General features: G+C 47.6%; 1 protein-coding gene across 3 annotated transcripts in view; it reads left to right on the forward strand.

The window, feature by feature from the left end:
- PLPP4 (phospholipid phosphatase 4) overlaps positions 1-26,318 on the forward strand; it is a 128,405-nt gene that overhangs the window by 38,744 nt on the left and 63,343 nt on the right. For all 3 annotated transcript variants that reach the window (XM_043597714.1, XM_043597712.1, XM_043597713.1), the window contains exons 2-5: positions 8,068-8,176; positions 17,392-17,482; positions 22,256-22,319; positions 23,904-24,028. In XM_043597714.1, the coding sequence (XP_043453649.1) occupies positions 8,068-8,176; positions 17,392-17,482; positions 22,256-22,319; positions 23,904-24,028 (389 nt within the window). The remainder of the gene's footprint in view (positions 1-8,067; positions 8,177-17,391; positions 17,483-22,255; positions 22,320-23,903; positions 24,029-26,318) is intronic.

Here is a 26,318-nt window from a genome sequence, read left to right on the forward strand (position 1 = left end):
GTTGTTGGGTGCTTCTGATGGACCCTGACTGAACTCAGATTCTCACTACATTTCAGCAGGGGTGCTGCCCATTTTACAGATGGGAAGGGGACTTCGCCAGCTTGCCCCCGGTCACGAAGTCCTAGCTGGACCTGATGCATTGGCTTTTGCAGCCCGCGTGTCTGTAGACCAGGATTTTCTGTTTGAATTCAGACAGTGAAATGTTTTCAGGCTTCTGTTGACTTCCAAAGGGAAGGCACCCTCTGTAGAGATGTTCAGAAATTGTTGGATTAAATGTTTGGACTTTGGGGCTGATGCACATGATTTTGAACGTGGTGCTGCTGCGAAATATGCTTCGGGGTACGCCCCCGCCCCACTGCAGGCATGTTTGGGTGTGTCCTGCTTTTTCTGTGCGGTGGTTTGAATATGCCGTTGGCTGCAGGAGCTGCCTGATGGGGAGGGGGCATCTACTGAGCGTCGCACAGCCTGCTCTGTGCTGAGTCCATTATGCGTTTCCTCCCCATCCATTCCTCACCACGGCCCTGAAGGTAGTTTGTGTGGTTATCTCCACTCGTGGACAAGGCAACCAGGGCTCAGAGAGGAGGCGTAACTTGCCCAGGGCCACACAGCTTGTAAGTGGCAAGGGTAGAACATAGCCTTTTCAACTCCACAGCTGTGGCTGCCAACATTGACTTGCACGGCCAACATTACCTTCTGTCCTAGTTCCCCCACTTTAGGGGCTCCTGCTCCTGGACCTCTCTATACCAGCATCTCATCCTGGACATTTCCAAATGTGCGGAAAAGTAGAAACAGCAAAGTGATTCCCCCGTATACTCCGCCTAGATTTAGCAATTAACATTTTAGTTTATTTGCTTTATTTCTGTATGTATATGCTTTATGTATAATTTTCTGAACTATTTGAGAGTAAATTGCTGGTGATTATCCTAAGCTCCCTAAATGCTTCTCCAAAAAATAAGGCATTCTTCTACATATCCATGTTCTTACCACACTGAAGGAAATTAGTACCTTGTTATCACCTGATATCTAGTCCGTTCCAGTCCCTGTACTGCCCCGGTCATCCTCAAAGTTTCTGTTTAATGGCTTTTTAATTTTTTTGACCCAAGATCCAGTCACATGCCTGTTACATTTGGTTGTCTTGTCTCTTCAGAGTCTTGTAATCTGGAACATTCCATCTAGCTTTATTCCTAGACTTGTCTAATTCATTGCTGGAGGGCATTTGACTTGTTCCTCTGCCCCTGTGTTTCCTATAAGCTAGAAGTTGGATCCAAAGGCTTGATTAAGTTCAGAGTATACATGTTTGGGAAGACCAAACATCCATGGATCCATCCGTGGTTGGAGGTGTCGTGTACTTCATGGAGCGTGTGTCAGAAGTCCCTGTGTGTCTGTGGTCCCAGTATTGGTGACCACAGGTATAGGGGAGGCAGATTGGGGCTGTTCTTTTTCTTTTTTTTAATTTTTTGTTAACGTTTTATTTATTTTTGAGAGACAGAGAGAGACAGAGCATGAGCAGGGGAGGGACAGAAAGAGAGGGAGGCACAGAATCCGAAGCAGGCTCCAGGCTCTGAGCTGTCAGCCCGGAGCCCGATGTGGGGCTTGAACCCACGAACCGGGAGATCGTGACCTGAGCTGAAGTCAGATGCTTAACCGACTGAGCCACCTAGGCACCCCCAGGGCCGTTTTTCTAAATGCTGAAGAAGAGCCAGTGTGAGCAGGTAGTCTTTGGGTCGGCAGCTTTGTTTTATCCACACTGCCCACCCCTGGTCCTTTCTCTTCCTTCCTGGAGCTGGATAGATCGAAGACCTCTCCAGGCTCGGTCCAGATGTTTCCACCCCTGTCCCACCCCATCATGTACAGAGGGCCTGGCCAAGGATTACATGCTCTGACCGTCCTATCTTCACACCCTTGGTGAGGAGGGATTCCTTCCCTAGGGGCCGCGGGGGTGGCCATACATGGAGGTTGGGACAGAGAGATGGATGGAAGTTTATTAGTCACATATGCGCACAGCAGGGGAGGAGGAGACTGCCAGCCAGCAGGGCCTGTGGGAGGCAGGCTGTGTAGTTCCAAGAGGGAGGGGTGGCCCTGGTTCCTACAGGAGGATGTGATTGGCCTGTTTGTGGGCTGGTAGGGGACCGAAACCCCATACTCAGGGATAATAAGCAATAATTTCACCTGGCCCCTTGATAAAGAGGGTTGTTTGGCCGGGGGGCCTCCCCTGAGGGGGCAGAGCAGGGAAGGGAGCTTGTGGTCAGGCTGGTCGAAGCCCGTGTGGTTTCAGACGCGAGGGCAGGACCCAGCATTAGGCTGTAATTTGAGGCTTTCGGCTGCAGCGCGGTAACACACGTACAGAATACGTGCTATTCGCAGGTGACCTTCTAAGAACTTCACACCATCACCTTAATATTCACACCAGCCCTCTGACGGAGGTGTGTAGGTGTCATCATCAGCAGTAGCTTGCAGATGAGGAAATCAAGGCCCAGGAAGGGAAGCGTCTTGCCCAAGGTCACGCAGTCAGTGAGGGTGAGTGCAAATCCAACCCAGCCTGTCCCTCCGGAGTCAGTGCCCACAGAGTTGGAAGGGCATGAGGGCTGGAACCGGGGGAGGAGGAGTGGAGCCCGCCTGTGCCTGTGCCTCGGCCCCCGGGGGGCGGCCACCCTTGCTAAGCCTGCCTTCCCATCCTTTGTGAAGCTTGCTGTAGAGAAGAGAGGCCATCCCCAGGATGGGGTGGGGGCCATGGGAGCCGTTCCTCATCTGGTCTAGGGCTGGTCTCCTGGATACAGTGCATGAGCGGCCGACAGCTTTGCTGCACGGCACCTGCTTCTCTGGGGGGCGGGGAGGAGGGGGATGCTGGGGGCAACTTCTTGGGGTCTTCACTTCTCTTGCCACCTCCTTCTCTGTGCATTGTTTCTTCCCTTCCCTCCTTCACAACAAACATCCAACTGCCCTCTGCAAGAATCTGATTTCAGCCTTCACACTGAGAACTGAGATCAACATGTTGCATTTCCCAAGAGCAAGGCTATATTTCTAATTGTGGAAAATTGTGTCTCTTATTCAAATAATTGCAGTTGCCACTACACTGGTGGGCAGTGTGTGTGTGTGTGTGTGTGTGTGTATTTGCATGTTCTTTCCTTAAAGTTCCAGACTATGTGCTGAGGAGGACGTGCATTAGTGGACATTCCAAGGCACATAGAGCCGTGATGACTTAGGCAAGAGACCCTTTGTCTTGTAGCCTCAGTGTTCTCGTCTATAAAATGGGAATAACAGCAATTTCTATCTCATAGGCTCTTATGAAAATTAAATGAAATAATGTTGGAAAGCACCAGGTCAAGGGCATGGCACAAGATGGCTCCAAATGTGATAACCAGTTATTATGAAATTTGTTACTCTTGTCTTTGGGATGTCCAACCACCGAACTCAGGAGAAGGCTGTATGTTCAGAGACAGGTCACGGGCTTGCTGGCTCACAGAGATAATTCATCAGTACATTCTGTCCGTGGCCTCATCCCACCCTTTGTCCTAGGACTAACAGTAAGTCTGAGACACCTCCTCCCTGCCGGGCCTGGAGCGACTTGCCCGTCTACTGACCGCATCCAGTGCCCATTTGTTAAGTGTTTTCCCTCTCTCATGGGAGACACCCACCCATGGGGCAAGTCAATAGTTCAGTTAAGGAACAGGCTTTACTTTTTGCTGTTGCCTGGAAAACTTCTTTATCACACTGCAAGGTTCAAAAGGGACTTCCTGGGCCATTGTCGCTCACAGAATGGTCAGATGATAAGTGACAGTTGTCATCGTTGTCTGTCTGACCCTCTTCCCCCATCATGCAACCTCCCTGCCCCAAGGTTGGGGAGAATGGGGGTGGGGAGTCCTTCTCAGACCCACGTTGTGTCCTCAGCAGTGTTGATGTTCACACTGGAGGAGCATCAGTGGAGGCCTTCAGTGCCCTAGACACTTGGCAGACCCTAACTCTTCTTACTGCTGATGATAGCAGTATTATTACTGCCCTGGAAGGTGTCCTGGGGGTGGGGTAGGGGGAAAGATACAAAGTCTCAGAGAGGTTAAGTGACTTTTCTCAAGCCCCTCAGCTGGCAAATGCCAAAGCAGGGATTTGAACCAAGTTTAATGGTCTGGTTAGGTTCATATTTCAGTACAATCTTGTGTTATTTTTGGTTGTGGGAAAAGGAGGTAGAAATCTGTGTCTAGTATGTGACTGAAGTGTTAACCTGTTTTGAAAAAGCTATGCCATCTACGTATGTGATATGATTAAAGGAGGGAGATAGCGGAGCTTTGAGAACTTGGCTTTGAGTTAGAAGCAGCATGGGGGACAGAGGCTTCACTGTTCCTTGCTAGTGTGATGTCAAGATGGGCCATTCTTCTGGGTTCCTAATTCTGAATGTTGCCCCATTCAGCATGTGGACAGTGATAGGTCCACACCCTGTGACATTTCCAGGGGGTTAGGATCCTCATAAGCAGCCCTAGATTAGAGGCCATCTCATGGGTCCACCTACTGGAACACTCCTAACCTGACATCTCCTGAAAGCAGAGTGGGCTGGCGATCTGTGTAGACAGCTGTGACACCTATAACTGAAGACCGTGACGTCTCATTCTCCAGTCAGTTGGCACTTCACGGTCCCTTGACTGTAACCTCCGCAAGAGGGGGACCACGTGTGTTTTATTCCCCAGGGTTCTTGGGCAGTGCCTGGCACATCGCAGGCACTCAGTACGTGATTGTTGAATGAATAAGCAGGAGGCAAAGATGATGGTGGTCCACTGCCTCTCCCCTACTGCACCCTTCCTGTATAAGCAGATACCGTATGCTGCTTAAGAGTCAGGCTGGGCTGTGGAAACAGGACTGGCCATGAGGAGACAGAGAGACAGAGACGGAGAAAGAGAGTATGGATAGGAACCCAGCCTCAGGAGGATTTATGCATGAATTAAAAAGAATTGCTCAGCATAGAGTTAGAATAATGTCTCTGAATTTTCATTGTGTATGTTTTCCAAGTTCTTCAAACCACACCGTTAGAAAACTCAGGGAGAAAACAAGAACACTCTTCCTCCTTTGCGAGGAAGAAATCGGTACACGGTTAGATTGAGACAGTTGTGCGATTCGAGCAGCAGAGAAATTAAAGAAGCCTATCTCGGATCTAGATCCAACAGCAAGCCAAGTCCCCTGGCTCTGGGCAGGTACAGTTTTCACAAAAGAAAAGCGAGGTTGCCTTTAGTGGGAACTCTATCCTTTCTGCATCAAAACGTTTTGACCCGCTTCCACGACAGTAGCGGTGCTTAGAGATGATTTTAGGGGCTGTGTGATGTGCACTTAGGTTACACATGGGTGAGAGCCCCCAACTCCACAGTCATGGAGAGGGTCGCTCACCCCCCTCCCCGTTTCCCTGCCTTGCAGGGGACAGGACAGACCAAGGCCACGGACAGACACTCCCTGGGCCTTCACAGGGAGGGTGGGCTCCTCTCAGAGGCAGCGGCACCAAAGAATTTAATAGCGGTCTTTTGTTTTCATTGTGTTTATGTTGACATTTACCGGCTGTTGACAGAGGGAATGTTGACTTTGTAATTAAGCAGTGACATGAAGTTTCTTCTAGGCTTTTAGTTTACCAAGTCTCAAGGAAAGTCACAGTAGGGGAGGAAGGGGGAATAAGGCAAAACTTGGCCAACTTGGTTCTTTTTTTTTTTTTTAATTGTTACTTATTTTGAATGAGAGAGAGAGAGAGAGAGAGACAGGGGAGGGGCAGAGAGAGAGGGAGGGAGAGAATCCCAAGCAGGCTCCTAATGGTTAGTATGGAGCCTGGACGCAGGGCTCGAACCCATGAACCGTGAGATCATGACCTGTGGCGACACCCAGAGTCAGACGCTTAACCAGCTGGGCCCCCAGGTGCCCCTTGGTTCCCAAATGGCTGAAGCTGGGAAGCACCGGCTTTCCGTCCCCGGGAGCCTGTGTGTCCACCCTTAGTGCTCACATGAATCCCCTGGGGCTCTTGCTGAAAATGAAGATTCTGATTCAGTAGACCTGGGTGAGGCCCCGGAACTCTGCGTTGTTAATAGGCTCCCTCCCTTTGATGCCAGTGCCTCGGCCCCTTGCGAATCGCAGTTTGATTGACAGGCGGGCAGCGTGGCACCACCGGGAAGCTTGCTGGGGATGCCAGCTCTCTGGCCCCACCCAGGACTGGTTGTTCCTGTCAGCACAAGACCCCAAAGTGGATCCTGGCCACGTTAATGTTTGGGAAGCACTGATCTAGTGCCACTTGGGGGGGAGGGGATCCCAGTGCCTAGTGAGCCCTGGTGAGCAGGTAATTGGAGGTCGCGCTTGGCCTCCTCAGCAGAAACCGGGTTTCCACTTCCTGGCTCCCAAACCACCCACGGAGAGCTCATGGAACGGGGTTTCCGGGCCTGGGCTGCCCTTTCTTGGAAACACCCTGTCTTGTCTCCAGACCTGTCCGTTCTGCCTCACGCCCACCTCTGCCCCCGTTTGCCCTCTGAGACCCACGGTCCTCTGCATAGCTGCCTTGCTGTCTGGAATCTCAGGGGCAGGCACTGGTGGCTGGAGCATGGCTGGAGAAGGGACATCTATCTCTCTAGGCTCTGCTGCTCCCAGGGAATATAATTTGCTTGATAGATGTGTTCTGGCTGCAGCTCCTCGGGGTGGGGTGTGGAATTGTGCAAAAGGCTGATTGCAGGCTTTAAAAAATCGCCATGATGGTTGTAAGACGCAGGGGACAAACGAGGTGAGGAGGGACAGTGCCGGCTGCGGGGGGAAGAAACGGGGATCAAGGTTCTGGGGCCTCTGAGAGTGGGGCTGTGGTCACATTAACACTGCTGACGGCCCGTGGGTGGCAGGTTGTTTTTTTTTTTTATTTTTTTTTTCAACATTTATTTATTTTTGGGACAGAGAGAGACAGAGCATGAACGGGGGAGGGGCAGAGAGAAAGGGAGACACAGAATCGGAAACAGGCTCCAGGCTCTGAGCCATCAGCCCAGAGTCCGACGCGGGGCTCGAACTCACGGACCGCGAGATCGGGACCTGGCTGAAGTCGGACGCTTAACCGACTGCGCCACCCAGGCGCCCCGGCAGGTTGTTATTTTAAAGCCACCTGTGTCATCTTACTGGCTTCTTTCTGACGGGACCTTGTCACATCCCTGCCAAGAGGCGGAGTCCAGGCCCCTCCCTGGAACCCGGGCTTGACTTTCAGACTCTTGTGTAACCAGATAACACCACAAGACTCTGAGACTAGGTCAGAAAAGACAGTCAGCCTCAGCCTGGCTCTGTCGGATCCCCATCCTGAACTGAGTTCACCAGGTACTGAACGAGGTCCGGAGGGTCCGGAGGTGGCCTGATGGCTGCGAGCTGACAAAGCAAACCATATCCCCGCGGACTCAGCCCCCTTGCTCCCCGTCTTTCTCTCGGTGGTGACTGGGTTCCGTCCGCCTGGGTGTTGTGGGCTCCCAGGGTGTGGGAGGGTTTGGGAGGCTGACAAGGTGAGGAGGGGAAGCGGTCTGGTTTCCTGGCAGCAGTCCCAGGATGCACCTCACTGCCCCTGCTTTCCCTCCCTGCCTGCCTTTCTCTCTGCTTTCCTCCTGCCCAACCTTCTGTCTTCTCTCAGAAGCTTTTCTTGCTCACTCTGCCCCCTACTGGTGGCGAGGTGTCAGCACGCTGTCCGGGGTAAGGGAGGGGAGGGAAGAACCTGACGTTTTCCCCCTGGTGCTGCCCCGGTGGCTCTTCAACCTTTGTTCCTTCTCCAGCCTACTTCCTCCCCAGAGCCAGCTGCCGGCCTGGCCTCGCCCCACTCCGAGCCCCCATTCTGCCCTTCGGCTTTCAGTTCACTTTGGAGCCCCAACTTCCTAGGGTCTTTACAACCATTCTTTTATGCCCAGAATTGGTTCTCGGCGGCAGAAAGTTGTACAGTGTCTACCATGTCTCGGTAATTCTTTCGATCCATTTTACCCTGTCATCCCCTTCTCCTTCCCCAGAGGCTGGATTCTCCACCGAGGGTGTGAAGGAGTGGCCTTCTCGGGAAATACAGGCAACAGACGAGAGCACTCACACATCTTTGTTTTGTTTCAGTTTCACAGAGTTTTTGGACCCATTCCAGAGAGTCATCCAGCCAGAAGAGATCTGGCTCTACAAAAATCCTTTGGTGCAATCAGACAACATACCTACCCGCCTCATGTTCGTAAGTACCACGATTTCATGGCTGATTTGACCCGTCTCCCAAGTAGGAACCAAATGGGTTTCCATTTCTGCTTTGCCAGCCCCTGCTGAAGACAGTGAGCAGTCTCAGAGAAAGAGGAGGTGAGCAGCCCATGGCATTAAAACTCCATTCCAGATCGTGACGGGTGCTGCTTGGCCCTATGGAACCAGTAATTGCCTGACACCGTGGAAAGAGGAGGGACTGGCTTACGTGAGCTGTGCCGAGTTGTTTCCAAATACTTACAGTAAAATAAGACCAGAAATGGATTTTCCTGCTCCATCTCCTTCTGGAATAAACCTCTGTTTTGCCAAACTCAGGCCCTATATAGATAGCTCTGTCAACCACTTTTCTGGTTCTAGCAGGTCAGTTGACTACTGATGCGATACCTTGTATGACTCAATCCCAAGATAGTGTTTTGTGTCTTTCTACTTCTAGAATAAATGGGCCAGCATCCAAATAGCTGGTGGATATAGCAGGATTATTTTTACCTCTTCACCCTGCCCCGTGGCTATTGAAGCCTTTTACATTTCACTTCCTATGTGCCGGGCACTGTGCTGAGAGCTTAAGAAAGGATTATCTCATTTAATCCCACCCAACATTACAGTGAGAAAGATGTCAGTCTTGTTCACATTTGCAGATGCAGAATCACATTCTAGAGAAAGGAGGGAACTTGCCCAAATCCACACAGCAAGTGAGTGGTAGAGCCAGGATTGAGATCTAAGCAGCCAGCTCTGAACCCAGGCTCATCCCTGAGGCTGCCATGTAGGTTGGGAGCTGAGTGTCCAAGACTCCTTGCTGATGCTAATGGCCTCCTGGGGAATTGCCATCAGGCCTTTCTGTAGCAGAGGAAATATTTAAGCTCCTCCTTGTTACGGAACAGTAATGCAATTTTTGGTTGAGTTAGTCTTCTAGCTTGAAGGCTATTCCTGTTGACCAGCCATTGTGTCTTGTGCCTCTGGAAACTTACGTGGTTGTTCTAAAGATTTCATAGAGCACATGAAGAATATTTTTGCATCTTGGAAGAAATCCCTCTGATTTTATGAAAGAAATCTTGTTAATTCGTGATTAGAAAGATCTTTGTCTGCAAACATCCCGAAATGCCCAGCACATTACAAGAGCTTTGAAATCTTATTTTATTTGCCTTTTAATAATTGCTTTTCCATCGGAAACTAAACTGGATTTTTGTAAGTTTCAGGGGGGAATTGAAGAGTTCAGGCTTTACCTAACACTTGAGTATTACAATTAGACTTTTTCCATTTCTGCTCTAACTCAAATCTTCCATAAACCCTAGAAATAAAGGAACTAGTGTGTGTCTGGCTAGTTTATGCCATGGTTTTGAAAGGGAGAAGCTCTTATCACTTATCCCCACTCTTCAAAGATTTCACATTTTACGTGCTGTAAGACACAATTTGGAGATGAATGCTCGTATGGGATATTGTGAGAAATTTGTGGCTGTGTCCTAGATTTGTGAACAATGGATTGTTTTGAAGTCTAGATACAAATGCCACAAATACCCTGGCTGCAGACACACATAGGAGGGGGTACATTTGCATGTTGGCAGAGGTGGATAGGAGGCAGTAAAGGAGTTATTCAGTGCTGTGAGTCTCAGAGAATAGAAGTGTATTCAGCCTCAGATCCCGATTCCTACCCTCGAATCTCCTAAGGAGATAAGTTCAACCTTTTGTTTTGTTAGTGGTAGTTGATGTATTTCATTCATTTGGTCACAAGATTTAATGCAGGCTCCATAATAACACGAGGAAAGCAGCAGATACATTTATAATACACGTAACACAAAGAGGAAAAATATTTTGTCACCACATAAATCATATTTTGTTTCCCCTGATTTTATTAAGAGTTTAATATAAAATATCATCTGTTTGCTTTGATCCATTAAAACCTTCAGGTGTTTATGGAAGACTGTAATAAAATATATATTTTCAATGTTTTTTAAAACAAAGTTGGTTTCTTTAGAAGGCTCAAGTTTTATTGTTTAATACATAAAAAAAATCTTGGGGTCTGTTTTACTTATGGTTGGAATGGGTTTTTTGTTTTGTTTTGCTTTTGAGAGAGAGTGCATGTGCATGTGTGTGAGTGGAGGAGGGGCAGGAGAGAGAGAGAGAGAGAGAGAGAGAGAGAGAGAGAGAGAGAATATATCTCAAGCAGGCTTCATGCCCAGCATGGAGACTGTTGGGGCTCGATCTCATGAATTGTGAGGTCATCACCTGAACTGAAATCAAGAGTCGGTCAGACACTTACCCAAGTGAGCCACCCATGTGCCCCTTGGTTGGAGTGTTTTAATCTAAAGGCAAACTTTTTAACTTCCTAACCAAAGTGTTATTTAAAGACAGCTTGTAATAAACCACATGTCTTTTGATTGGGAAATTAGTGCCTCTGGAGCGGTGTGTGTGTGTGTGTGTGCGTGTGCGCACACGCATGTATATTTTAGAGGAGCCACTTGGTCAGAGGTCACAAAAACAGTATTAAAATGGTAGGGGATTGAGTTAAGTACAGAGTCAATGGTGATAACATCACCAGGAAGCCCCTCTCATTTTCTCTGTCTTTGGCACTTTCAGGTAAGGTGACGATGGAACTTCTACATGGAAGTTGGGTGTGGTTGGATTGTTTGATTCTGAGAGTTTGTATCCCTTGATGACTCTGGGTTCCTGTTGACCAGAGAGACAGGCTGAGAATTCTTTTCACATATACTGAGTCTTGAATTAACATTTCTGGGAAGTTCCCAAACTTTTAGCTGTCTTTATGGAAAGCTGAAAGCTGCTTCCTTATTCAAAAGACGTCATGGTTCCCTCCTGAGTGTGTGGGGTTTATCATAGCATCTTTGAAAACCTGCTTTTTGCTGTAGGAGGACTTAGTTTGTGTTGTTTTTTGCTTTTTAGTATACTCTTTGTTTCTGTCTTAGTAGTTGTGTCTTTGTAGATTCAAGGAACATTTCCAGCCTGCTGTGGGTAAGAAAAGCCATAGGAGCTTCAGGTGATGGGAAAGTCAAATCATATCTGGGGGGTATATCCTGTATATAGGGGTCCTACGGGCTTCTGGTGGAGATGGTACTCTAAAGAAAAATAGAATCTAGAAAGGGCTAGAGGCTTGGGTAAACTTGCAGGGAGCTTCCTCATCGCCATCATCACCATCACCACCATCACCACCACCATCATCATCGTCATCATCATCATCATCATGGCAGTAACAACAACAAGTAACATCTCTGGAATACAGGAGTTGTGCTCACCACTTTACAGTGGCATCTGAGATAATCCCTGTCACAATCTGTTGAGGTCATCACTTTTGGAATCCCATCATTTCAATGGAGAAAATGGCAACTGCAATGAGATTCAGCAACTTGTCCGAGGTTATACAACCACCAGTTGCTAGACCCCGATTTGAATGCCAGCTGCCAGAGGCTAGACCCTCATGGACCCATTCAACTGTGATGTCTCCTTTGGGGCTCAGGTGATGTGGAAAGGTGTTGAGAAGCCGATCGCATGCAGAAGAGCTGGTGTGTCAAGGCACAGACACAAGAAAGCAGGGGCCATGTGGGCCCAGTGAACAGGGCCCAGGGACACAGACATGAACATGACTTGGATGGACCCAGGAAAGCTCTTGATAGGTAAGCTCAGGTAGTGAGTTGATGGGATGATTGGTGTCCCCCAGTTGCTTTACTTGGCTTAAACAAACAAACAAACAAACAAACAAACAAACCCTACCCAACACCTGTCCTTTGCCCTTGTTCTTTCTGCCCTGGCCACAATGAGTCCAGAAGATTTACTTCTGTAAAATATTACTGACACCGTGTTGATTCAATAACAGTGTTTCCTATTCTAGTATAGAATGCTTCTAGGGAAGACAGAAAGTTAATTTTGGGGGGAGGAGGGAAGGAAAAGAGACAAAGCTGGCTCATGATAGACAGTTTAATTTTTAGACTCTTTGCAAAAGTCGTAGACAGCTCTTTTCTCTGTGATGGGCTGTAATTTCTTACCCACAGCAAGGCCCTTTCCAGGTGTCTGCACTGCATGTCCTGGCTTGTCTCTATAAGCACTTTTCAGCACATCTGTCAAGTGCCAGAAATTAAGGCACTCCGGGCCTGTTGTTTGTCTGATATGAATGAACTCCGGTGACAAGCTCTTCTCTGGTTAACATCCTGACATCAGAGTTTGAGCCCTTTCGTTGTTAAAAGTTCTCGGTATACTTGTGCCCCTCCCACGTCAGACACACTGGCCCTGCTTTGTCCTTTTTTCGAGAAGCATCCTGGAAGTACCGTGTCTTGTATCAGTGCCGCAGGTGACCCAACTTCTGGAGCAGCAGTGGCCAGGAACTGACAGTACTTCCTGTGTTGGTTTCATTGGTGGACGTACAAGGCCGGTCCCCGGTGGAGACTCTGGTCGCTGGTCGTGTAGGCAATGGCAGGTTGCCTGGATGCATTAGGCTCTTCCCTATTCCTCACTTCCTCCCGGCACTGCTCAGACTCAGGGCATAGGGGGCGGGAGCTTCAAACCGCTTTGTTCCCAGTAGTGTGGTCACAGGATCCTGGTACTCCTTTACTGGTTTGGGTCATTTGTTAACACTTTTCCCTGGGGAAATAATGACATCGTAGCATCCAGTGGATGCTGGATGCTAACTGCTGGATTCTCTGGGTCGGGCTTCTCTGTACATTCCAGACTGGATTGCCTCAGATCCCCTTCCTAGCTATGTGACTTGGAAGAATCACCTACCCTCTCAGTGCCTCAGTTTCCTTACTTGTATAAAGGGCCTTTGATAACACTCTTCTCCCCCTCCTACAGTGTTGAGAGCATCAAGTGGGGTGATAGACTTCCAGTGCTTTGTTTAGTGTGTGGTACAGAGGAAGCATTCAATAACTGCTGGTGAATTTAAATCCCAGTAGCAATATTTATTATGGATGGGATTGTTGCACCCATCTTAGAGATGAGAAAACTGAGATCCAAAGGTGAAGAGGTTGAGTGACTTGATCATGGCCACAGAGCTGGTAAGCGGCAGAACTGGAGCTTGAACCCAGCTCTCCTTAATCGGAGTCTGTTCTGCACATTGTGTTTCTCAGCCTGTATAATAGCACCAGGCAAAACCAGCCACAAACTGGACCCTACCTGATGACTGAGATATATTATCTTGATATTTGGGTTCTGTGCGCTATAGTTAATTAGTAGCTTACAAAGCCATTCTTTAATGCAAGAATGACCTCAGCCTCAGTTTCCTCACCGGTAAGATGAGGCATTTGGACCAAGGTGATCGCTGCGATTCAAGACTCCAGCCCAGGCAGCACGGAAGTGCAGGTTGGGGTTTCTCGGCCCACCGGGTGCGTGCCTTTGAGAATTCATTTCTTTCTCGGTTTTGTTAGCTGTGTGAGGAGGATGTTTCCCCCAGGAGAGTAGTTAGAAGATTAGACAAATGTGAGGGAAGCCCATCACACATAGTAGGGGCTGAATCCATGACAGCTGTCCCTAACATTTCTGTGACTTGCCCATGTTCCTGGATGTGAGCCCCCTTACTTCCCCCTCCAACTCCAGAGAAAAGGCATTTACCATGTTTTATTAATGCTTCTTACTTCTAAGGTGAGAACTGCTATAACACCATGGCTAAAATCCCAGAGCTTGATATAAAAACAGTCTGGGTATAAATCTCCACTTCACCACTCAGTAGCTGTGTGCCTTTCAGCAGGTTGCTTAACCTCTCTGTGCCTTAGTTTCCTATCCATAAAGTAAACGTGTGTTAATATGTTAATTTGCATGAAATGCCCAGAACATACCATGGTCCTAATTAAGTTTTCAGAGCACGTTAGTGCTGTTTATCACACTTACGTCCGTACGCGGGGCAGCCCTCTGTTCTCGTAACTAGTGAGGGAAACTCAAGCATGGAGAAGGGTTCAGTCTGTTTTCCGCGTCCTGCAGTAGTGGTTGGCTGGAATTCATCGTTCTGGTCTCTCTCCGGTCCCTCTTAATAAGCACTCAGCATTCACTGTCTTTCCACTGGGCTCATTCCCAGGATTTAAAAAACATTCAAAGCTTGGAAAAGTTAACCTATGGGAAAACAATAGCAGGGGAAATTTTGCCTGCCTCTTTGTCCTACATGTCCACATCTGTTTGGAAGTAGAAGTGATCACCCCCACTTCCTGTCTGTGTGTCTTTGTCTCCAAGGGCTCAGGCAGCGGAGCAGCCGCCTTTAAAGGCTTTTGCAGGAGCGGTGGAAGGGGTGTGCCCTGGATTTCATTTCAGTCTGGTTTGTTGGGTGAAAGGGGGGTACCCATTCTTGTGTCCACTCCTCTTACTCAGTTCGGGGGTGCTTCTTCCCAGAAGGAAGTTGTTTTCCTAATGGGTTGGCTTCTGGGGCTCAATCTCTTAAATCTACCTTTTAGTTGGGAAATCTTGGTAAAAAGGGGGAGAGATGACACATGTAAATATGTCTCTGGCTATGCTGACTTGAAGACTGTGCTGTCCAAGGATATGGCAGATATGTTTCCAGGAAGAAGGAGTGGGATCGGAGCCCAAGTGTCATTAGGATGAGGGGAGGAGAGAAAGATGGCTACACCCTCAGGCACAGACATTTCTGTGGCCGCCTGGATGATGGGTGCTGTGGTTCTTCCTCTGATGCATTCCCTCATGTGAAGCTCATGAGCTGGGGAGCCCTCGCCCTCCTGGGTGACTAGCATAGGCCTAGGAAGTCGTTTCTTGGTGGTTCTAGAAAACAGACCAATGTGCATCTACATAGGAAAGTCGTAGAAGGGGTGAAATTAAGTGATGGCTCTGGTTGGGCCATCAGAGTTGGGGGGGAGCTGAGACAGGAAGCGGTGCTCAGGGAGATCCCCTTGCCATCAGGCTGCGAGCCTGGAGCCACTGGGTGGTCCTGATGCCTTCTCCGGCTCCTGTTCATGGGCCTGGAGCTATCGGTCTCCCCTGTGGTGTCCCTGTCTCCTCTTGGTTGGTACACTCCAGCTCAGGATCTCCTGTAGGCAGCCTCTGAGGTGGGCAAGGTCTTGCCAACTCGTATCTTTTCTGGGGTTTTATGTCAGTCTTACCTTAGAGTATTCCATCCGGGATTGCCTTGTAATGTTGTCTCCAGTCCTGCGCTATTCTGGTATTTAAGGTTTGAGTATCAGTGGGGTCACTGTGCGCCATTCACTGTTGAGTGAGCTGCTTTTCCCTATTGGGGAGTGTGTGGCCTCGTCTGCGTGTCTGACGTGAGAGGAAACAGGGAGCTAAGGACTTCTTGGACCTTGACTGTAACTTTGGACTTAAGTAAGCAGGGGCTTCCATCATCACTCTTGAAACACTAAATGCGCGAGTCAAACCTCTGACTCACCAGCATCAGTATCATTTGAGACACCTGGTACAAAATGTAGATTCCCAGACGGGTCTTGTAAGGCTACTTGAGGGACTCAGCTTTGTAATGAACTCGACTGTTATTCAAGTGTGAGAGCCACCCAGGCACCCCTGGGAACTTTCACAGATGTCGCTGGAGGTATTAATGCACAAGTGAGCATTGCCTTTTCCAGTCGCCCTTGGGGAAATCTTCTGCTTCTCTGCTTTAGTTCTGAATCTCCTCTTATACAGCTGCCCTTAGACTGGTGCCACATTCTTCTGAATACCTTCCATGGTGATAGGACTTGCTGATGTGGTGTTTAAACAGCTAAGTCCTTCAGGACCACAGCTGATAAGGAGGCTCATCCAGCTGGTTACTGCCATTGTAACGGGAAAGAAACCAGCCAGCAAGGGGAGGGGTTTTCTCATGTCTCATGAGCTGCCTCTGAAGACGGCTCCCAGAGAGGAGACCCCAGGATGTGCTGAGCTCTTGCAATCTAGTTGCAGCAAGTGTGTAGAGCATCTCCGGTCGTTTTGAAAGACTGTGTTCATTTGGGTGAATTGTTTTTATAAAAGAAAAGTGTCTTCTAGCCGAGCCTATCCCCATTAGAAAGTCCCTTTCCAAAAAGTGGCATTGCATTACAAGTGGAGATTTCCAAAGGTGTGAGCACTATCGGTCAATAGTCACCAAACCCCACCCTTCCTACACTGTGTATTAGGTCAGTTGTGAATTTGTGAGATAATTAGTCCCTTCTGATATTGTTTTCCTGAGATGTTATAATCAGTAAGGAAGTAACTTCAATACTGTTCTCCTGGTTGTTGGAATGTTGAAAACAACTTACTAATTGTAGAATGCTGAATAAAGGCTAGATATGGCAGGCAGAAAACCTGGTCTCCAAAGCCTGGCCTTGCTACTCACCAGCTGTATGTCCTTGGGCACATCATTTAGTCCCCAAGCCTGGCAAAGTATAGTCACAGAGTCATCATGAGGATTTAAGAGACACCGGTGCCTGATGCTACCCAAACATAGTTCCTGCCTCATAGAGCGCTCTGTAATCAATGTTGCTTGCATCTGAATCCCACCAGCTTGATTCATTAAACACTTATTGTACTTTTCTATGTGCTTTGGGCCAAGGGAGGGGAGGAGATGGAAGAAAGGAAGGGAGACGGTAAGCAAAAGTATTAAACTCTGCTTTGTGGAGGAAATGAAATTCAGTAAAAGAACATCAAAGAAACTGAATCGATTGACTCTAAGCAAGTCCAGTGTGTTTCCAGAGAGATGGGGATGGGAGGCCAAGGGTTCTTTCTGCAGTGGAGGATGTGAGGGGGTCCTCTGGCAAAGATGAGTCATCATTATAGGCTATTCTTTCCTGTTTAAAAAGCCACCACTCTGGGGCGCCTAGGTGTCTCAGTCAGTTGGGTGTCCAACTTCGGCTCAGGTCACGATCTCTCAGCTCGTGGGTTCGAGCCCCACATTGGGCTCCGTGCTGACAGCTCAGAGCCTGGAGTCTGCTTCAGATTCTGTGTCTCCCTCTCTGCCCCTCCCCTGCTCACACTCTGTGTCTCCCTCCCTCTCTCTCTCAGAAATAAACATTTTAAAAAAATAAAAAAAAAACACAACAACTAAAAAGCCACCACTTTAAAGGTGGCTCCCAGCAATTGCAAATCAATTATAACCCACAATCAGACCTCCGATTTTTTTTTAAGTCGTCAGAGTCTCTAAGTATAGATATAAATCCTCCTTCTTTGAGGTCAGGAGTTCAGTAACATCATTCAACTAGTGAGTCTAAATGAAACTAACTTGAACTAATTATCAATCAGCCCTCTGATAGCAAACTGCTGTCCTCATAAGGGATTATTTGTTATTTTTTCCAGGCAATTTCTTTCCTCACACCCCTGGCTGTTATTTGTGTGGTGAAAATTATCCGGCGAACAGACAAGACTGAAATTAAGGAAGCCTTCTTAGGTAGAGTATTCACAGTTCTTGCTCTAGGGGATGGGGCTGAACTTAATTAGATCAGTAGATTTAAAAAAATCTCTGTTGGACCCAGCTGATTTTTCTCTTGGTCAAATTAAACTTGGGAGAAACAAGAGAAGGTAAACTTTTAGCCCTAAGAAGAGCCAATTCGCAGATGGTAAAAAGCACCTTACCTTCAGTGGCAGCCTGGCTGCTGTCCATTGTGCTGAATGTGAATGTCCGTCTGTACATCCCAGATCTGTGCTACTCAGGCACAAGAGCAGGGTAGCTCTTAGTGGTAAGGCAAAGATGATCTGAAACTGTCGCTATTGACTGCCAAATCCCACATTTGTGACTAATAAATTACAGCCAATTCAGAAATCAGGCACAGATTTCTTGACCTGTCACCATTGGCTGGAGGCACAAATGGGCAAAAGCAGATGTAAAATATAACAGAATTCGGAAATAAACTCTATAACTCATCTTTTTGGGGACATTTCTAAAATTAAGCAATTTTTATTGTATAGAGAGTGTTGTAGTCTTTGCCATCGATTATAAGACCGTTGTAACAAATTCTCCCCAAGCTAAGCTGTATCTGCATGTGACGCAAGTTTGACATTTTTAAGATTAAACCCATTTTTATGATCTGCATATTAGTTAAAGGACTGAGTAAATGACAATATTAAGAGAAAGCAAAGGTAATTGGCTTGCTGAGTAACCCAAATAATACCCAATAGCCAGGTTTTCAGCTTTCTGATCCTTAGGAAAACTGAATTATGTTTATTTTTTGACACCTCATAAAAGCTATCCAAACTCTTACATAAACTGTGTTTTTGATGTGTTGTATGGACTTTATTATTCAGTTAGATAATATATCTGGAAAAATGAGATATTGCCCCTCTGAGGGTATGTTTGTAAATTATTAGGCTTTGAGGAAATGAAAAGGTAGCAAAACATGGTCTTCTCTTTTTTTGGTACAAGAATGAGCTTAAGGGCAAAATCTTGGCTAGGCGGAACAGTTAAGGGGCTTTGTGCTCTGACACAGGACAGGGAACATTTCTTACATAACCAGGCTTGGGTTAGGCTCTAATTGAACAGAACAGAATCTCTCTCCAATTAGCTCACATAAATTAGGGGTTTAGTTACAGGGTTATATCAGCAATCTCACAGATAGCCACGAATAGGGGGAAAAGGGACAGAGGAGCAGTATGGGAACTAGAATAGGGAGCTGGGCCATCAGGACGGGGATAGAGACATGCTTCTCTCTGTAATGTGCCTTCCCTCTACTTCTCAGGTGTCCTGCCTAATCCTCCAGTGGGCCCATCATTTCTGCTGCCCCATACTTTTGATTTCTATGGGGTTCGAGCTTGCCGCGGTAGGCGCTCCCGCCCCACACCCATAGGACTGTCACCTCCAATGCCCACCTCCAAGTACCTCTGCATCTAATGGACCAGACTTCCTGGGCAGACCCTCTGGCTCAGCCCATTTTTCATACCCGGACACAAAAGTCATGAGTCCCTGGCCAGCCTATAGGTGCCCTATCTCAGGTCAAGTGTTTACCCGGCTGCTTATCTGTGGTTTGGGGATTTGGCAGTCACATGATCTCAGTCCCCTCAGCTGATGTGGCAGAAAGGTCAGTTTTTCCAAGGAGGGCATAGTGCCCTCCACATGGGGGTGGAGCAGCCAGGGCAGTGTTTGGATAAATATTCCCATGGTCCCTGAAACGTCCTACTGGGAGTCGTCTCAGTTGACCTGGCAATCCTTTGCCTTACTTTTTATTCTAGTTGCTCCCCTGGAACCGAGTCCCAAGGTAATATGACTGTGGGTAAGACCTGTCTCTCATGGTTATGGTTATAATTTACTGCCAGCTTTTGGAGTTGTGTGTTGTTATGGCAGTAAGTTACTTCTCTAGACCTTTTCATTTTCTGCTAAATCTCCCTTAGAGTGACATTTAGAAATTGCACACCATATCCTGCCTCCTATATGTTAACACACAAGGTGGAGTTATTGGATGTTCTGTTTGCCTAAATAAATGAGAGCTTGCCCTGTAAAAATGATAAAGAGCCTCCTGTTGTACACAGGTGGTTTTTTTTTTTTTTTACAAATAACTTCTTTTAGGAAGCCTTGGAAGTAGGGGGCTGGAAGAGTAATCTTTAAAAACCAAGGGCAGAAAATCACGTGTAGTGTTTCCAGTGTTATCTGGAGTTCAGGACTTTCTCAGTGAGAGTGGTTTAGTGTTCAGGTCCCTTCTTTAGCAGACCTGAATCCCAAGTCCTTCCTTTATCTGCATGTCCACAGTGGCCACCTTTGTGCGTGTGCCGTGGAACAAGATGGGTGAGGGTTGCCCCCATGCAGCATCCGGCTTTTAGGGGTTTGGCTGCAGAACAGCCGATTGGTATAACAGAGACCCCTGTTATGGAAATACCACAGTGCTGAATTCCCAACAAGCAAAGTAACAGCAAAAGCCCTCTAATCCTTTGGGATGCATATAAGCAGTATTGTTCTCAATACAGGCCTCTCAGAGGCTAACTCACTGGACACTTCACTTTGAATTTCTTTATCGGACATAGTCTGGTTTGTCTTTGGTTTTGTTTGCGTAATCTCTCAAACCCACTGTGCTGTGGGATGTTGTAAACACAGCCCTTATGAAACAGACCCACTGGGTTATTGTTAGTCAACAAACATCCCTGATTGGGGCCATTCATTTCCTGCTCAGCCAGCCTTTCATGCATCTGATCTGGGCCCAGCCTATCCTCTGGTATCAGTGAGAGGCCCCCATATTGGTCCCCCAGGGGTTGTACTATTCAGACAAAAATAATCAGTTCAGTTTACTTCCAGAATGCTGAGATGACTTTCACCCTAAATAGCACCAGTTAGGAGTCCGATTGTCTTCTGTCTCCTTCAGGCTTTTAGATCAGAGAGTGAAGTTGCCAGCTGTTGGTGGTTACATCGCATCTACACATTTTCTAGTTCAGCTACTTGAAACTTTTCAAAGAACCGCCCTGTGTTACAATAAACCCAGCCGGTGCTGAGGCTGGGGACATGTATGGTATTCTGGATCCATGTAGCGGTCTATGAAATTCCCTAAGGGCGTTGGGAGATCAGCTAGCAATGTGTGTTTCCGGAGACCTCCTCGGTGCTGAGGCCATGCTAGGACCCGAATAAGAAGGAGTCTGACCCAGCTGGGAAAACCCAGCAGTGAGTCTGCCAAACCAGCTCTAGCAGGAAAAGATCCCAGTCCTGCAGGGTGATCCCACAGCCTGTGAATTGTTATAGCTCTGGGGAGAATACATCAGTGAAGATAGCTCAGGGCATTTTCCCTCCTCTCTGCAAAGGAGACCTCTCAGCAGTGTTCTGAGGTGGCAAGAGAGGAGGGAAGCCAGCATTTCAGAAGGAAGGGTCTGTGTGTACAGGATGTAATCAGCAGGATCTCCCTGAATTCCCCCATGCTCGGTTCCGATTTATACATCCCAGTTGCCTGCTTGGTGTGTTAATGGCAGTGCGGGGCTGTGACTCTTGCTCTGCTCTTCACACTGGTGGCCCATCCATCCTTTGCTGCCACACTCAGATATGGCCAGTTGTTGCATGTCTCGCTCTTAGGTAATTTGTTTCCCTTTGACAAAAGTATTCATTTGAACCGGTCCCTCCCATTCTCTCTGCTTCCCATGACTTGTTAAAAGCAGATAGGTTTTGTATCAATCTCTGTGGCCGGTGCCCTCAGTGACTGTGTCAGCCATTCCATAGTACTTTCTGCTTGTAGAACACATTTGTCTCCCTTGATGACCATGAACTGGTCCAGGCAGTCCCTTCCTGGAAATGTCCCACCACTGCTATTTTCTTCCATAAATCTCAGCTACTATTGAACAGTTAATATTTGCCAAAGGGAAACGGTAGCTTATATGTTTTATTATTCAACAAGACAATGGAATGGGGGCGTCAATAGGTTTTTATCGATTATGCACGGTATTTGACCTTCCATTATGTTGACTTGCCTTTTGTGAGGTCTTGATAAATATGGGAGAGACCTGGGAGGTCCTTGCAGGGAAAGCTCTTTCCCTTTGGATGATCTGTACTTCAGCCAGCAAAATCCTTCCAAGCCACTTAGAGAAAGTTTCCATGCTGTATATTTTTAAATAATGTATTCCAGAAGTTCCTACTGCCTTAGATGGCAAAAAAGTACCACCTGGCCAACCTTCTCAAAACCAGTGAGGTGTTGGGACTGTTTACCTTCTCAGAAAGTGATTTGTTTGATAACGAATGGACAGCTGTCAGCAGGTGAAGAGTCAACAAAGAGATAATCGCCAAGTGGGAATGTCCTGCTCCGAAGACGGATACCAGCGGATGCTGTGATTAGAATTATGTTTGAGAAGATTGCCAAAAAGAAAGAAAAATGTTAGTTTCTTGCTACCACTAAGAGGAATTCTATATGCTGTAATATTAAATCTGTTCCTATCAGTCCAGAACATAATGGATGTGTTCCTTTCCAATATTAAAAATATTAAAAAGTCAGGGAGGAGAGATAAATTTCATGTCATAGGGGCTTGGCATTTTATGAGTCACTCTCCAGAGTCTTGTCTTAATTATATTTTACTCTAGCCATGCAGACTTACCTCTGTTTTTTTAAAGTATTGGTTCATATTTCTATGGTCATAAATCGAATAGTATTATCATGGAACAGTGATGTTGATGATGATGTTGATGATGATGTTGACGATGATGAGGATGATGATTGCGATTGGGAACCAGCTCATTATTTTTCTGTCTGTTGGTTTTGTTTTGTAGCAGTATCCTTGGCTCTTGCTTTGAATGGAGTCTGCACAAACACTATTAAGTTGATAGTGGGAAGGTAAGTTGCAAAAAGAAACAAATGGCTTAGACTCTCAAGGTCATCTGTGGATTGGCACATGGGAAGCGATTCCTCTTCTCCATTTATCTTGCCTCTCTGTTGACTGCTCCAGCAGTGAGCTGGTCTCCATAGAGGTGAATGGTCGAAAGACCTGAATTTGAGGCCTGACTTCAGCCTTGACTAGCTATTGGCCGTGGACAGGTTAGCTCCCCTCTCAGAACCTCAGCATTTACTGATTATCTACCTGGTGGAGGGTGCTGGCCAGGTAGCAAGAGGGCAGGTGGATACAGATTGGGCCATGCATCACCTGGGGCTGTGGTATTCTTCCAACTTTCTGTTTAGAGTTGCTGTGAGGCCCCAATAAAATGCTGGTTCCCAGGCCTTGTCTGCTCTAAGGTTCTGGTTCAGTAGGTGAATAACTACATTTGGAGAACATTGGCTGATAAGGGGAGAGAGAGTACGCCAGCAGCTCTGATAGATTATTGATTCTGATTATTGATAGGTTATAGATATTGATAGACTATTATTGGGCCTAGATCCGAGAGCTGGGAAGATCAGGAAGTCAGCGTGACCCAATATGTGCAGAAAAGGGCCCTAGCGTTTATAGAACTAGCAGAGCCTTGCCCATGGCTGGCCTTCAGCAAATATTAGTTGAATTAATGGGAAATGATTGGCTATCACCCATCTGTGTAAAAATCCTCACCTGAGGGAGACAAAAAAACATGGGGTGAAGTGTGTTGGTGCAAGAATCCAATTGCTTGCTTTTGCCACTTACTGGTTGTATGTGACCTTGGGCAGGAGTATTACCTTTCTAAACCTTCATTTTTGCAACTGTAAGATGAAGGAAGTCCTGGGGATGGCATAAGAATCATACGTTATGATGCTCGTGCAGTGCCCAGCACTGTGCCTGGTCCCCAGGAAGGGCTCAGTCAATGCTGGCTGTGTCTGCGACAGGTGGCTTGACCTCAGGGGGCCAGCTTCCGCCCACTTCCTGTGAGGTCTGCCTCCCTTGATGTGGGCCAGAGAGGTCAGCCTGGATGGCCATGAGCTGTGCATCATGGAGCCGAGTTGTCGGGTCCTCCCTCTCAGTGAGGTTAGGTGAAGCCTGCTATTCAACGAGGGGCAATTGGCCATCCAAGTTCAAGATGTAGGGACATGAGAAACCTGGAGTCTGGGGTCCTGAGAGCAGCCTCTGCATGGGAGCTGTGGATGGAGGCAGGAACCACCTTCTATTTCTCTGGCACTGTGCTTAGGGCCTCCTATCTAGTCATCTCCTCTAAACCTCACGACCTCACCTCTGGGTGGGTATCGATCCCCCCCTTTTACAGATGTGGAAACTGAGGCTGGGAGAGGCTACATAGCCTTCCCAAGGTCAGAAAACTAGTAAGTGGCCAAGCGGGAGTTCCGACTCAGAGCTTTCTGACCCTGAAGCCTGAGCTTCTCCCAAGACCCCCATGGTCCATGGGGAGCTCTGGTGTCAGTGACAGGAGGAGCTGGGGGCAGCAGGGAGTGGTGGGGGTCATCTTGGGGTTCATTTGTGATGGCAGCATTTTATATTGAAAATGTCCATGGTGTCTTTTGTAGACCTCGCCCCGATTTCTTTTACCGCTGCTTTCCAGATGGAGTGATGAACTCGGAAATGCACTGCACGGGTGACCCCGACCTGGTGTCCGAGGGCCGCAAAAGCTTCCCCAGCATCCATTCCTCCTGTAAGTTCACAGTGGCTGGGACCCTCTTTAATTCTGGGTCGTGTTTCCTGACCACTTGCCTTGAGATTTTCGGTCGAGAGGAAAGTGCTGGGACATGAATGTTGAGCACAGTTCATTCTTCTTCCCTGTAGGCTTAGAAACAAGAATTTGCCAGCAAGTAATAAGCCTGTGGATGAGGCTCTAGAGTTTACAAGACCTTGTATGTGTTGCTTTTATGAGCTCAGCAGAGTGTGACATGTGACACTTTACCCTTTGGCAGTGCGATTCAGGAGCCTGACAGTGCAAGGGAATTTATCACGTTCTCTGGGACCTTAAGCTTTTCAGCTCTGTGTTCTTATCTAGCTCATTCTTTCGGTGACGGTATTGTGTGTGTACCAATCTATAGCCCATACATACGCATATACAAGTACATAAACACACACACACACACACACACACACACACACACACACACACACACCCCAATATATAGTCTGGTTATAGATATGCAAGCTGGGACCAGCCTTAAAGCCAACACTAAGTAATACAAATCAGGTGCAGGGCGGTGTGGTGCAGAGCACATAGGTCTTTGAAGTGTGACAAACCCTGGTTCAGTCAGGTATTAGCTCTGTGGCTGACCCTCCCCTGCCTCAGTTCCCGCTGTGTAAAATGGGGATGATAATGCTTCCATGATCGGAGCGAGAGTTAAAATAAGTAATGATGATCGCTGTCATTTCTGGAGCAGCCACCGTGACAAAATGTGTAGGTGTGTTATCTTATTGCATCCACTCAACGTATACGTGAAGTACTCAGTACGTGCGTTAAATCAACGGTACTCATCCGTATTATTGTTTGTAGCCAGAGCTGAGGTTCCAGAATACCCGGGCTCATTCCGGCAACGTTTACGGAATGACTAAGTGCCAGGCACTGTGCCAGGTGTGGGGGACACAAAGGTAAATAAGACACAGCTCGTGTCCCGGGGAGTCCAGAGGCAGTGGCTTGCTGTATATTTAGGTTGGTGATCCTGGGATCATTGGAGAAGCACTGTGGCCACCGGCGACCACTTGAGAGAGGCCACTCTTGTGACCCGAAGTCCTCGATTCCTTACAGGTCTGACGTTACTTGCCTTTGGCAGGTCTGTTACCTTAATCTTTCCTGTTTTCTCTAAGTACTTAAGACTTGAGTACTTCTCCCTGAGAGTGGCTGGATCAAGGAGTAACTATCCTGAGGTGCTTGTGGACATTTTGCTCAGAGCCCTTAGAGGCGAGAGCCCTGTCAACAAGATATTGGGGTTCCAGACACTCTGAGTGAGTTGCTGTTAACCTGTACAGTGGCCCCCCCACCCCAGGTCGGGTTATCTCCATTTTACGCATGAGGACAGTGAAGCTCAGACAGACTCAGTAACTTGTTCAAGAACCCTTCGTTGACCTTCATGCCAGCCTCTGACTCCATAGTGTCTCAGGGCTTTCAGTGCTTAAATACAATGAAGATTTATGTATGTATGTATGTATGTATGTATGTATGTATGTATGTTTGTATTTATTTATGTATTTGGCGTAAATGAATGAGGGACAGAGAGTCAGAGAGAGGGAGAGGGAGAGGGAGAGGGAGAGAGAGAGAGAGAGAGAGAGAGAGAGAGAAGAGGGGCTCACCAAAAGTGGGGCTTGAGCTCATCCAATGGGGAGCATGAACTCAGGAACCATGAGATCATGACCTGAGCTGAAGTCAGATGCTTCACCGACTGAGCCACTCAGATGCCCTCCATGTTCATTTAAATAAATAACTCGTACTCTTGTCTGGTTTGTTGGAGACTATAGTGGGTTGAATAATGTTCCCCCAGAAGATATGTCCAAGTCTTAGCCCACAGAACCTGTGAACATGACCTTATTTGGAAAATAGCCTTAGCAGAGGTAATTAAGGATCTGGAGATGGGCTCATCCTGCATTTAGGGTGGCCCTAAGTCCAATGACAAATGTTCCTATTAGAGAAAGACAGAGGAATATTTAAGACACAGAGACACAGGTGAGAAGGCCACGTAAAGTTGGGGGCAGAGATCAGAGTGACACAGGGAGCCGCCTGGAGCCACCAAATGCTGGGGAAGGCAAGGGAGGATCCTCTCCTGGAGGCTTCATGGGGAGCATGACCCTGCCACACCTGGATTTCAGACTTCTGGGCTCCAGAACGTGAGAGAACACATTGCTGTTGTCGTTAGCCATCAGGCTGGTGGTCATCGGTAAGGGCAGCCCTGGGAAAAGAATACAGAGGCTGAGACTGAACACTTACCAGTTAATGGAAGGGGTTTGGCTCTAGA

Source organism: Prionailurus bengalensis, chromosome D2 (genome assembly GCF_016509475.1).
Source record: "Prionailurus bengalensis isolate Pbe53 chromosome D2, Fcat_Pben_1.1_paternal_pri, whole genome shotgun sequence".
NCBI lineage: Eukaryota > Metazoa > Chordata > Mammalia > Carnivora > Felidae > Prionailurus > Prionailurus bengalensis.